This window comes from Leptosomus discolor, chromosome 10 (genome assembly GCF_034619465.1).
Source record: "Leptosomus discolor isolate bLepDis1 chromosome 10, bLepDis1.hap2, whole genome shotgun sequence".
NCBI lineage: Eukaryota > Metazoa > Chordata > Aves > Leptosomiformes > Leptosomidae > Leptosomus > Leptosomus discolor.
Genome location: NC_141400.1, coordinates 20,198,205 through 20,209,997, shown reverse-complemented (window position 1 = coordinate 20,209,997; position 11,793 = coordinate 20,198,205). Strand labels below are relative to the sequence as shown.

Genomic DNA, 11,793 nt, shown 5'->3' with positions numbered 1-11,793 from the left:
AGCTACGAGTCTCTTCCCTTTCTCTCTACAAGTTTTTATTATCACTGACTGCCTGTGATCACTTGAACTGTCAAGTGAAAAGTAAGAGATTGTTGTCGCAGTTTTATAGATGCCATGTATTTGCTTTTCATAACTGGATGTGACTCATTCCATAAAAATATGGATCTGTCTGATATTAAAATTAATGTTGCTGAAAAGAATTAGCAAGGACTGTTTGTATCTGTATAGACTCCATATGAATCATGATAAAGATAGAAGTTTATTTTTAACTGTTTCTAGCCCCTGGGGTCTTTTAAGGAAAATTTGCTTTAGGAGATGTTAATCTTGAGTTTTGATTTGTAGGCATCAGCATCTGGTGATGTGAGCTGCGTGGATGAAATCCTAAAAGTAAGTTGTCTGTGCTTTTGTTCATAACTCACTTGTTGAAAATACGAACGCTACTAAGGAGGTGGAAAGTGCTCTGCAGTTGATTAGTGCCTTCTAAATTGACTTGGCTGCAAGTCGTTCCAGGAAGGCTCTTCAATTACTCCTCCAGTGCAGGTAGACTGGGGAAAACTGGAAGCAGAGCTGTGCGTGAGCTGGGCAGCACTGGGTGTTGCTGAGTGTGCACATCTCCTGGATATCCTCACTGCATTCCTGTTCTTCTAGGCCACCTCCCTGTTAACCTAACCAGAATTACCCATTTCTTCCATCAAAATACAGTTCTTGCATTCTGACATCTTTTTAGATTATAGTAATTATTTTGCTACCCCACTTGCCCTTCTCTTCTACCTGGGTACTTTTCTCAAGTCTTTTTACCCCTCATGTGATCCCCCGGTCATATGTCTGCTATCACAGAAGAATCATCAGATTCCCCTGGAGCATTTCCATGGCTCTGACCTTCGGTGCTCCATGGCCCTTGGAGATGCTATGCAAGAATACTGGGCAGTTTCTTTTCAGCTTCAGGTGTTTGATTTTCCCCTTTTTCCTCAAACTTTATAGGTGTCCCTTTCCTAGGATTCTTCTTTCTGCCCCTGTATCCTACATGTGCTTTTCTCAGTCTGAGATGATCAGACTCTGCCTTCTACTGCAGTTTTATGTTCAGGCCAACCAATTTTATTGATTTTATGCCTTTCTGCTTGTTGTTATGTCTGAACTATCTGTTCTCATGGGTAACAATTTAAGATTTAGGTTTATGTGCAAAATCATTACACATTTGGGAAATTGAGACTTGAATATAAAGCTTAGTGAAGTGTGGACAATGAACTGAAAATTGAGGCATGGGGTTACCGTTTAAATCAAGATTGTAACTTGAAATCTTCACTTTAATGTTGTTGATAGCTTTCCTTTTTTGTTCTGGTTACAGGAGATGACCCATTCTTGGCCTCCTCCACTGACTGCTATTCATACACCATGCAAAACTGAACCGTCAAAATTTCCTTTTCCAACAAAGGTCAGTGCTGTAGTCAAATACTGCATGCAGTTGAAAGAGAAACTCCTATTAAAGATCAGGATCTTGGAACTCTTGAATTCAGTTCTGTACAGTTTCGTATCTCGTTATCTTGCTTCACAGCATTGGTCAGCAGCAGCCCTATAAAGAATGTAATCGTTTTTCCTCTGCTTTACGTACGCACAGCAGTATGCGAAGAGGTCTATCGTGTAACTTTGTACTTTTTAATTTTTGTTTCATAAATTCAGACCTTCAGGGTACTTCTGAAGCATGAAAATGCCACTGAGCCTTTTCCCTATTAGGGAAACGCTTTGCACCATTTTGTGTAGAGCCAAGCAAGTGTCATGTTTACCTCCATCTCGCACAGTAATGGAGGCTGGCTGGGAAACGCTAAGAAATCTGAATGTGCTTTTCTGCATAAACTGAATTTTCCTCATCATTTTGAATTCCTTTAATTGTTCTGTTAGATCTTTCAATTACAAAAAAAATTAAAACAGTATCGAAGTCAGATGTTTTGCTAAAGAAATTTTCAGATCACTTGTTCCAAAAGATCCTCTCCCGAACCTCCTGTGTACTTAATAACTACTGAAGTGTTTAAGCTATTAATTCTAAAGAGAAATCAGCCGCTCTTTGCTGCTGTTGACAGCACAGGGCATGTTTCCAGGAGACCTGCTGGAGCTGACACCTCTGAGGAAGGAGTTCTCTTGCTCTCAGCTGCTCGCTCCCTCCCCTGAGGCTGGACCGGGCAGCCCCAGCTGCAGGGTTTCGAGGCAGACTGGCGCTGGCGACTGTTTGCCTTGAACTACAGCTCCGCAATCTGCAGTATCTTGGAAGCTGACGGTAGGCGGGGTGGAGGTAGGCAGGGCAGATAGCTGTGGGCAGCAGCTTGAGCGAGTACGGTTCGGCTTGCGATAGCTGACTCATTCAAGAATTCACGTTGCGTTTCCTGTATCTACTGATTACCAGGAAAAGACTTAACTCGACAATATGATTTTTCTCCAGACTCAACGTATCTCTGAAATGGATTGGGGCACTCCACCCCTCATTTGGCATAACTTCAGAGTGAAGAAATTACGCTGTTTGTCCTTTAAAACTTACCTTCGTAATAATTAAGGCTACACTTTTTCTGACCAGACTGCTGTTCTGGAGCGCTGCTTGCTGCTATTAGTTTCCAGTTTGATCCAAATTGCTCCCCAAACCAGAACTGCTCAGTGCAGTATTGTGAGATTTTTCTCACTGAAGCCTCTGATGTAATCTGTCTAAACCGATTTGCTTGTGCTTTGACATCACCTTCTTTTGGCCAAAGGTTCCAGGTCCCACGTTGTAAGTGCACATCCACAGAGCTCCTGGGGAGGGGTGCCAGGTGAAACAGTTCAGGTTCTCGTGCTGGGTGAACATCCCAGAGCTCTGGGCCGTCCTGTTGTCATCACGCTCTGCGTTGCGTGGTCCTGTCTCGCTGCGGCTTGGTTGCTTCTCTCCAGTGAGCTGAAAATGCAGAACATACTGTGCAGTTCTCAGCTTTACTTCTGAAGGCATATCTGGGGATAAATCTTGTCTGTTTTCTTAACATTAAATCAATGTTAATCTTACCTAGATTACTTCTAGCCAGGGTTTATTTGCTGTGTCATATAAAACTGTGAACTTGGGAATAATTGTTACCTTTTATTGTAAAGAAAGAAATTCCTCACCTTTCCTCATCAACAAAGGTACTAATTCCACTGCTTTGAATATTTGTTCCTGAACCTTTGGGGAGATGTTTTCCCTTCACCCACTTTTGAGCACACTTGATTGAGGGGTTGCTAGAACTGTTTCTGCGTTTCTCTGGTGGTTTGACTCAGTTTGGGATGAAAGAATGTGTGCAGAGATAGATGTGTCTTTGTGACACCGAGAGAAACTGCGTCAGATCGCAGTTGGTGTTTGAACAAAAAAGATAGGTTGTGGTTTTTTGAACCTATCAACCTGGATTATGTTTCTTCACCCAGTTTGCAAAAAATTCCATTTATGGCTACTCTGAGTCTTTTGACTTTTTGCCAGCTTTTTTATTTTGTGGCTGCGCATCTTGGCCATGGAACTTTGTCAAATTCTCTCTCCGCATCCAAAGCCTATAATTTCCTCTGCCTTCTCCCCTCTGTCATTCTTGGCAGCAAGATCTTCTTAGAATTCCAGCGAGTTAGTGAGCCATAGGCTTGTGCAGTCTGGACCCAGAGCAAAATTCAGAAAACAAAACAAAACAGTGGTTTACTTTAATCAAGCAGTACTGTTCGAGGAAAGCTTGTTCTCTTTAATACTGTGCTCAATTTATTTACAAGTAATGTGCTGAAGTGTTTCACAGCATTCCTCTTGTGTACAGAAATTTGGTATATTTTGCCTGCGCACAGAAAATTAAGCTCCCTTTGGGGGACCAGTTGATTTTGTTTGTAAGACTATTGGGAAAAGGTGATTTTCCCTACGTGTAGGTAGTGAGTAGCTTGAAGGGACCCAAACTCCAGACCAGGGCCTCTCTGCATAACTATAAATATATCTAATAATTATCAGGAAGTCTTTGAATCAGATGATAAAACTTCATGAAAATAGGTCAGGGAAAGTTTTATGGATGCTATGAAAAAAATGTAGATTCCTGAGTCTTGATAAAAAATGTTATCCAATGACCTAACACTATAATTTTATCATGTATAACTTTTTTAAAGCTATGGGCTCGCAGTCAAAAACTCCAAGAATACTGGCATGTTTGTAAAATCTACTAAAAACCCCAGCTGTTTCTTAGAGGGTGGAAGTTTTTTCGTTTCAAAGCAACGTGAGAGCACTGGCAGTTTCTGTACCTGCCTACCTGTGCAGTGACCTTGAGGCGTCCCTGAAGAGGTGGATTCAGTCTCCAGGTTTGTTCCGCGTCTGCCCTGTGCTGGAGTTCTGAGAAGGCCAGTGGTGAATCTGCTGTAAAACAGAAACTTTCTTCTGAGAAAGAAAAATGTGATCTGACCTGAGATTTCAAACATTAAACGGAAATGGGTCCTGTTCGCCACAGCTGGGGCTGCAGCCCGGCTGGTGACCTACGAAGCAGAATTCGGTACCTGGCTGCTGAGCTAGCCAGCTGGCGAGTGGTTTTCTTTCCACGGCTGTGTTTGAGTGCAAGCTGCGATTTTGTTTCCTGCTTAAGTGTCTTCACTATCTAACCTCAGCAGTCTATTATACTTTGGTTAAAAGGGTTTCCTTCCTTTACGTTGTTTTTAATTTCTTCTTTCTGAAGTAGACCTTTAGAAGATACTGCTGTAAATAACTTTGGAGTTGAAAGTATAGCTTGTCTTTTTAATCTCCGAGTTTCTCAAAGAAATACATATTTAAAGACAAAATAGACAGCAAGAGAGTTGGAAAAAGTTGCACATGTAAACGTAACACCTCATTAAAGTGCACTTAACTGAAAGACTGCACTGGGTCTCGGAAGTAGGAAGTTGACTAAAGTGAGCAATTAGGCAGGTGCTTTCTGCAGAGTTTGTGATACGGATAAGAACGAGCACCCGTTCCTCCTCTTGTGCTCGCCCTGGCGCCGTTGCTCTGCAGGTGGTGTTTGAGTACTGGGTGGGCTTTGCTGCTTTTTTGACTTACAGTTTGTCAACTTGTCGAAGCTGACAGTGGAAAAAGGCAGTCGGGGACTCACACTTGTACTCCTCATGCCCATGTGAAGGATAAAAACCAGGTTTATTTGGAAGGAAGTGTAGCTGTTGCTTTCTGTTGAAGTCACAAGGCTTCTCTCCAACTTCATCTTCGCTTTGCACTTTAGGTCAATTTTATTTCTATTGCCCCTTCCTTTCTTTCATTTGGTAAAGATTAGAGGCATTTGCAGCACCTTACAAAGGGAAGTTGCCTGTCAGGTTCCCTGTCAACAAAATGTTGTTCAATGCATGATTGCAACTGCTTTCACTTTTGAACTAAAAAGTTAAGGGAAACTGAAAATATCAGAGTGTGCATTGTTGTGTAAAGCATTTATGTGTTTAAAAAAATTAAATTTAGTAAATCGTGTCTATAACTGCTGCATGTCACCCGCTTGGCTGTTTGGGAAGACTGGTTCACGGGTGTACCAAAACCCCTGGCATTCATTGGTGAATTGTGGTTCTGGTTTGCCATCACCAGAGCATTTACTAAAATGTGTGTATATAACTTTATGAATCGAGTCAAATATTTTCAGTTTTTATTTATGGGGCCAGCATTTGTCCTCATTTTAAAATGAGGTCAGGAAGGTCCTATTTTAAAATGGCACTCTAGCCTAGAAGTAGGTTTTCAGTAACTCGGTAGCCTCTGCGTATTTGTTTGTTAAAACAGTATTTCAGGGTTTCAAAAGAATTTATAATCTGCTGTGTCTGAGGAGTCAGAATTGGGTTTTCTGGAATGGGAATACTGAAGATCATGCAAGTGCTGAAATTTGTGAGGCTTCATCTTTCATGCCTAGATTTGTAGGTGACAGATTCGTTGTATATCAAAGGAAGTTACGTATCCTTGTTCGTTGGCTTTTGGACAAGTGAATTGTCTGAGTACACGAAGATCTGGCCGTCAGGGGGAGGAATGATGTGTTGGCCAGCGGTGCCTGGCTGCGTGTGCCAGGGACTCGCGTGGAGCAGGGGTGTTGGGGCAGGGTGTGCAGAGCAGATTTTAAGTTTCATTGGCTCTTGGGCTCCTTTGTAGCCGAGATTTTGTTGTTGTTGTTGATGCGTTGTTACTGTACTCGTTGCTTGTCCACCATGATGCTGGATGTGTCTGAAAAAGAAGAATGCAGAGAAAAGGATTTGAATGAAAATACATAAAACCAGCAGCAAAGCTTCTCTGTGTAGAAGGAAGGTAAAGAAAAACACACATTGAACGGTTCTTCTCCATGCTAAATGTACATGAGAAGGGAATTATGGAGGTTACACAGGGATTTTGGAGTTTCAGCTGTCGCATAGTACAACTGCATGTGGCCCTCCTTGAAACCAAGTGGGTGGGAGAGCCAAGCTGGGGGAGAGGAGTGGGCAGCACCCCTTCCCTGTGCTGCCTGTGCCGTTACGGCCCCTGAGAGGAGCTGGGGCGAGGTAAAGAATCACTCTTTCTGTTTTGCTATTAGTTTTGGGTTTTTTTTTTACTTTTTAGAGGTTAGGTGCCATCCTTTAAGTGAAAAGAGTATCTTGCTTAAAGCATGGGTTTTGATATGTTAAAATTCCCAATGAAAAAGCAGTTTGTGATCTTTTATTCCCTTAGGAGTCTCAACAGTCCAGTTTTGGCACTGGAGAGCAGAGTAAGTATATTAAACTTCCTGTAAGATGTTTAATGTTTTTGTTGTGATTCAATATTCTTAGTATGTCATGTTTTTTAGAGAATGAGATTTTCCAGACTGGTCATAGGATGGAGTCTAAATTAAGCTTTCTGCACTTTCTCAAGTTTTAACCTGTAAAACAATGGCTTGATTTTCTTTTTGCATTTCTTGTTGAGCTCTAGATAGTTAAGACTGAGTTGTCGAGGTTGTTACTATTTTCTAAGAGGGGGGGAAAAAGCCAGTATTGTCATGCTTTCTAATTCTTGAAAAAATGCCTCCTTGGTTGATCTAATTGAAAGTAGCTGAGTAGTAAAATAAAACACCCTTTAAAAAACCCTACTGCCTGCTTGGGGACAGACTAGAAACCAAGGTGGTGCTTATGTTTAATCTTGATAGAAAAAGCACATTGCAGTGTCACTGTTTGTTTTCACTTTGACATTTTAAAATCAAGAGAGAGAACTGGTCAGGAACTGATGTAGTAATATGCTTAGTAATGTCCTTGAATTTTTTTGACCCAGAATGCATTTGGAGATTGTAGACAAAAGCAGCTTTTATTTCTCTTTAACTGGATCATTGTTTTGAATATTACTGAAATTAATGATTTAACATGGGTAACGTACCAGGTAAGACTGAATTAGATTTGTGCTGTTACCTGCCAAAAGTCTTTCCACTCCCTCTAGAAGTGATTAAACAGATTAAATAGTAAAAGAAGAATGGTTTATTCTTAGGTATTCACAAGCAGCTTAATCTAAACACCTGATGCAGTGGGGAATTAAGGAAACAAATTAAAACTCAATTCCATAATGCCAAACCATAGACTTACGTTATAGGAGCAACTAATCTTCAGGTGTGTAAATGGAGAAGCGAGGTTAGTCAAAACACAGAACCATCTTTTAACTCCTGTTTGAATTTTCTGGGAAAATTTTAACAGCCTCAGTTCTTGGTTCTGTTGAACTATGCTTAGCAATTTCCCAGAATCAAAGAAAAGGGAAGGAATCCCCCCCAAACCGAAGAGCAGATTATATCAGTATATATTCCCATTGTAAGAATTGGTTTCTGAATTTGATTTCTGGATCTAAAGATTGCTCATCTGCTCAAAAGCTATGTAGGGATGCTGAAACAAGTCAGAGCTTGAGAGGCTGATTTATATCCCGTATCCTGCATGTGGAAGGCAGTAGATTAATCTCAATAGAAGCAAAACAGATTTTCACACCATTAATAACAAATTAAGTGTGTATTGGGTTAGACAGCAATGATTGAAATAATTTTCTAGATTTTCTTGATTAAATTACTTGCTGTATTTAGTACTTTGTCTCTGTATCCACTCACTTCTTTAGTCTGTGGGAGGTTGTACCTGGTGTCAGCTAGTTTGTGGTTTCTCCTGTCTGCTCAATCGTTCTTGGTTTGTCTCAGGCTGTATATGTGTGGCAACTTTGGAGTGACTTATTTTGCTGGCTCAGTTTTCAACTCTGCATTTGTTTCTTCTTCTAGAACGATATAATCCTTCATCAAAAACATCCAATGGTCATCAATCCAAATCGTAAGTGGCATTTCTCAAACAATAGTCTAATTTGAAGAGATTTGGAAAATAGCTGTTTCTTTGACTAGAATGTGTCAATTCCTGCACAGACTCTTTAGCATACTTCCCCTTAACTAGCAGAAAAAGGGGATCATCTTTAAGCAGCCATTTTATGGGACAGCAGACCGAATATTGCACCCTGGAGTCAGTACGAATACCCTGTGCTGCCTTTCTGCTCCCCTGTTTGCCTGTCACTTGTCAGGGTAGGTGTGCAGGAGTTTGGACCTCGGAATTGGCTTGTGAACCAGATAAGAATGGGCAGGGTGGGCCGGGGCTTATCAACCACGAGCATTGCAGAGCTGTCAGCTGGAAGCAGCTTGTAGCTGTTGCACAAACAGACAGGATGGGGAACTGTTTGTATTGGAGGAGACGGTAACTGTATTTGGGATCTAGTTCTGCTCAGTGTCTTAACTGACTGACAAACATTTCCGTTAGTTACACACACAGACCCAATTTTACCAGTTGTGCGACTGGAAGAAAAAAAGCAACTGGAATCTTCTAGATGGCTGTAGTCCACCTTGGTCATACCTGAAAATCAATTATATGCCATTAAAAGATTGTTTCCAAACAAATATGTCCAAGAAAATAAAGGTTTACCAGCTGATTATATGTTTAATGAAAGTGGTTGTAGATTCTGAAAACTTGGTATTTTCGGTTACATTTGTTGTGATGCAGTCACAAAATGAAGTCTTGTTCTTCTCCTTGTCTGTGCACGTGCCGCAGTGTTAGCGAGATAAAAAAGCACGTGGCCTGTGAGAAGGGAATAGAGCAAAAAGAAACGCCCCTCAATTGTCACAGACATAGAGTCAGTTTCCCAAAACCTTGTAGTTTAAGGTGCTGCTGATGCAGCCAGTTCAACAAGTGGTAGAAACAGAAGTTCGCTATTTGGCTTTGCTTTTGTCATAGTGGTATAGACTGCGACAAAGGACCAGTGCTATTGCCAAAGCTGGGGAATGTGGGGACATATAAGAACGAGGGGCAGCGCTGGACACATGTTGAACTGGGAGGCACAGGAGGAAAGTTGAGATGATGTTTACTGTGCCAATACGGTTTTAAATAATTAAAAAAAAAAAAAAAAAGGCGATAGTGATCTGGTCAGAAAACTTAAAAGGAGCTAAATGCGTCTTTTGAAAGGATAACAATGAGAAATACTTCAGGAACTAGATCCTACAGGCTGGTGTTTCTTTTCAGATCATCAGTAGAGCAGCTATACTGTGGAGCTCAGCAGTATTAGACTTTTAATCCTTTCTTGTTTTCTTTCTCCAGATGTGAATCGAACCAGACAGAGTAAGATGATTTATTTTTGTAATCAAACGTGTTTTTCCATAAGCACAAAGGCCCTGTACCCTGCTACATGTTTTCAGTGTGTTCACATATTTTCAGTATTGTGAAATCGTGTGCGTGTGTGTGACTACCATAAATAATTATGGCTTTGAATAATAGTAAAATAATTATGGCTTTGAACAGTTGCATTGTTGCCACAAGACAGGAAGCAGCCACTAGTGTTAGCTTTTCTGAATCTGTTTAAAACAGTGCTCTTGGCCATTGTGTGTAAGAAGTTGAACATACACGAGTTAGCTCCTGGTAAATTGTGTCAGGTTTCCTTTCTAAATCGAAGAGTGAACGAAGGAGTCAAAGTACTAGAATCCTTGTTCTTGGCTAAAGAATGTCTTAACTCACCATTCTTAAACATTAAATGTTAGAATGGCATCTTGTGGATTTCACCCACGCAGCCTACTGCTTTGTAGTATAAACATAGTATGTTGAAATATAGAAATATGCTTTGAAAGTAATTAAAGCACATGGAAAAACTTGTCTCACTTTCTCCCTTTTGCTTAGTATGTTGAAAGATGACTTAAAACTTAGCAGTAGTGAAGACAGCGATGGAGAGCAGGTATGTTCGTTCAATCAGTTTCAAAAAGCCTAGCGAATGCATTCACGGTTCAGCACTTCTGCAGTGTTCAATATCCCAACAGCAAACCGAGCCGCTTAAGAGGAGGTTTATGATTAAGAAACAAAAATCAAATTGAATGCTTCTAGACAAACCTCAGGTATTCTTAAATGTAAACTTGGGGAAAACTATTCTGTGGAAACAGTAAGCTTTTTATCTAGAAAATCTTGGTTTACTGACTTCATGTGGGCTTTCTCTGAACACAAAATGGCACTAGTGTGCTTCAGAACGTGCGTAAAGGCCCGCCATTTCAGGGTAGAACCCTTCATGTTCTGCCACTCCAGCTAAAGAGCACAGGGTATGAATGTTTCTGCGGATTAGTAACTTGGGACTGTGCTTGGGATGAGAAGGGGTGCGGTGTCTGTAACTGGGAGCATAGCAGCGCCTTGGGTTTTGTCGAAAAGGCTTTTCTCCTCTCTGTCGATATTAACTTTGTGCAGCTTCTGCCAGCAATGGCGTTTAGCATGCTGGATTAAAAATACCTGTAGGGTCTGTGCCACCCAGCAGTAAGCCACACTCCTCTGTTGTTTCTTTTCTTCCTGTTCCCAGTTCTGTTACTGGATTTTCTTCAGGTGGAAAGTTGGAGCTAGTTCGTTGGGTTGGTTTGCTCCTGGTACTGTGGGCATCTCAGGGGTGCGTGGTGAAATGTTGAATCATCCGATCCAAAAAGATGGAAACGTGGAATTAGTGAGTTGTGGGAACAGGAACTCTCAGAACTGCAGTCAGACTGTGTAGGACCCCGAGATAATAGATTTGTGGAGAAAACTCGGAGAAAATAACTCTGGTTTTCTTTCTATATAAGGAAAATGCAGACAATTTAAACTGCTGCAAGTACTGAATTTAAGATGCTGTTCAGGCTAAATAATTAAAAAAATTTAAAGGCTCTAACTGATGCTTTGCAACTTCATTGTGTACACAATCCTAAAGTAACTTCTGGAAGCTTCATGCTCTTTTTCTTAATTACAGGACTGCGATAAGACAGTGCCAAGGAGCACACCTGGAAGGTAGGCATTCCTGGTGGATTGCAGCATAGAAAGCAGAGTGGTGATATTCAGCCCAGTCAGCACTCTTGACTTGATCTCATTTCTAGAATTCTTGTTTGTCTTTTGTCTTGCATTGAAGTAAAAGGTGATTAGAATTTAATCGGGGATTAAAGTAGCGTATATCCTGCGAATTACACTAACCGCTTTGGGAAGGGGGGAAAAACAAAGGCCGTTGTTTGTTTCCAGGGTGAACTGTGTTCAGTTTTGTGGAATTTTCTAATAAATGTTAGTTAAAATATTACATCTTATCCTTTCTAATGAAAGGACTTCTAGGATATATTTGTGCCTTGGGTAGTGTTTGTTTATTTTTCCTCATTTTTGTTTTCAGTAATTCTGAACCTTCACAGCATAACAGTGAAGGAGCAGATAACTCAAGGGATGACTCCAGCAGCCATAGTGGATCTGAAAGCAGTTCAGGATCTGACTCTGAAAGTGAAAGCAGTTCCAGTGATAGCGAAGCTAATGAACCATCACAGAGTGCATCCCCTGAGGTAGGATTTGGCATGTGTTTGG

General features: G+C 41.0%; 1 protein-coding gene across 2 annotated transcripts in view; it reads left to right on the top strand.

Annotated features, from left to right (window-relative positions):
- The window catches only part of AFF4 (ALF transcription elongation factor 4), a 49,433-nt gene that overhangs the window by 21,274 nt on the left and 16,366 nt on the right, over positions 1 to 11,793 (top strand). For both annotated transcript variants that reach the window (XM_086471012.1, XM_086471013.1), the window contains exons 4-11: positions 343 to 387; positions 1,346 to 1,432; positions 6,653 to 6,689; positions 8,199 to 8,247; positions 9,553 to 9,573; positions 10,126 to 10,180; positions 11,204 to 11,241; positions 11,609 to 11,771. In XM_086471012.1, coding sequence (XP_086327138.1) covers positions 343 to 387; positions 1,346 to 1,432; positions 6,653 to 6,689; positions 8,199 to 8,247; positions 9,553 to 9,573; positions 10,126 to 10,180; positions 11,204 to 11,241; positions 11,609 to 11,771 — 495 coding nt within the window. The remainder of the gene's footprint in view (positions 1 to 342; positions 388 to 1,345; positions 1,433 to 6,652; positions 6,690 to 8,198; positions 8,248 to 9,552; positions 9,574 to 10,125; positions 10,181 to 11,203; positions 11,242 to 11,608; positions 11,772 to 11,793) is intronic.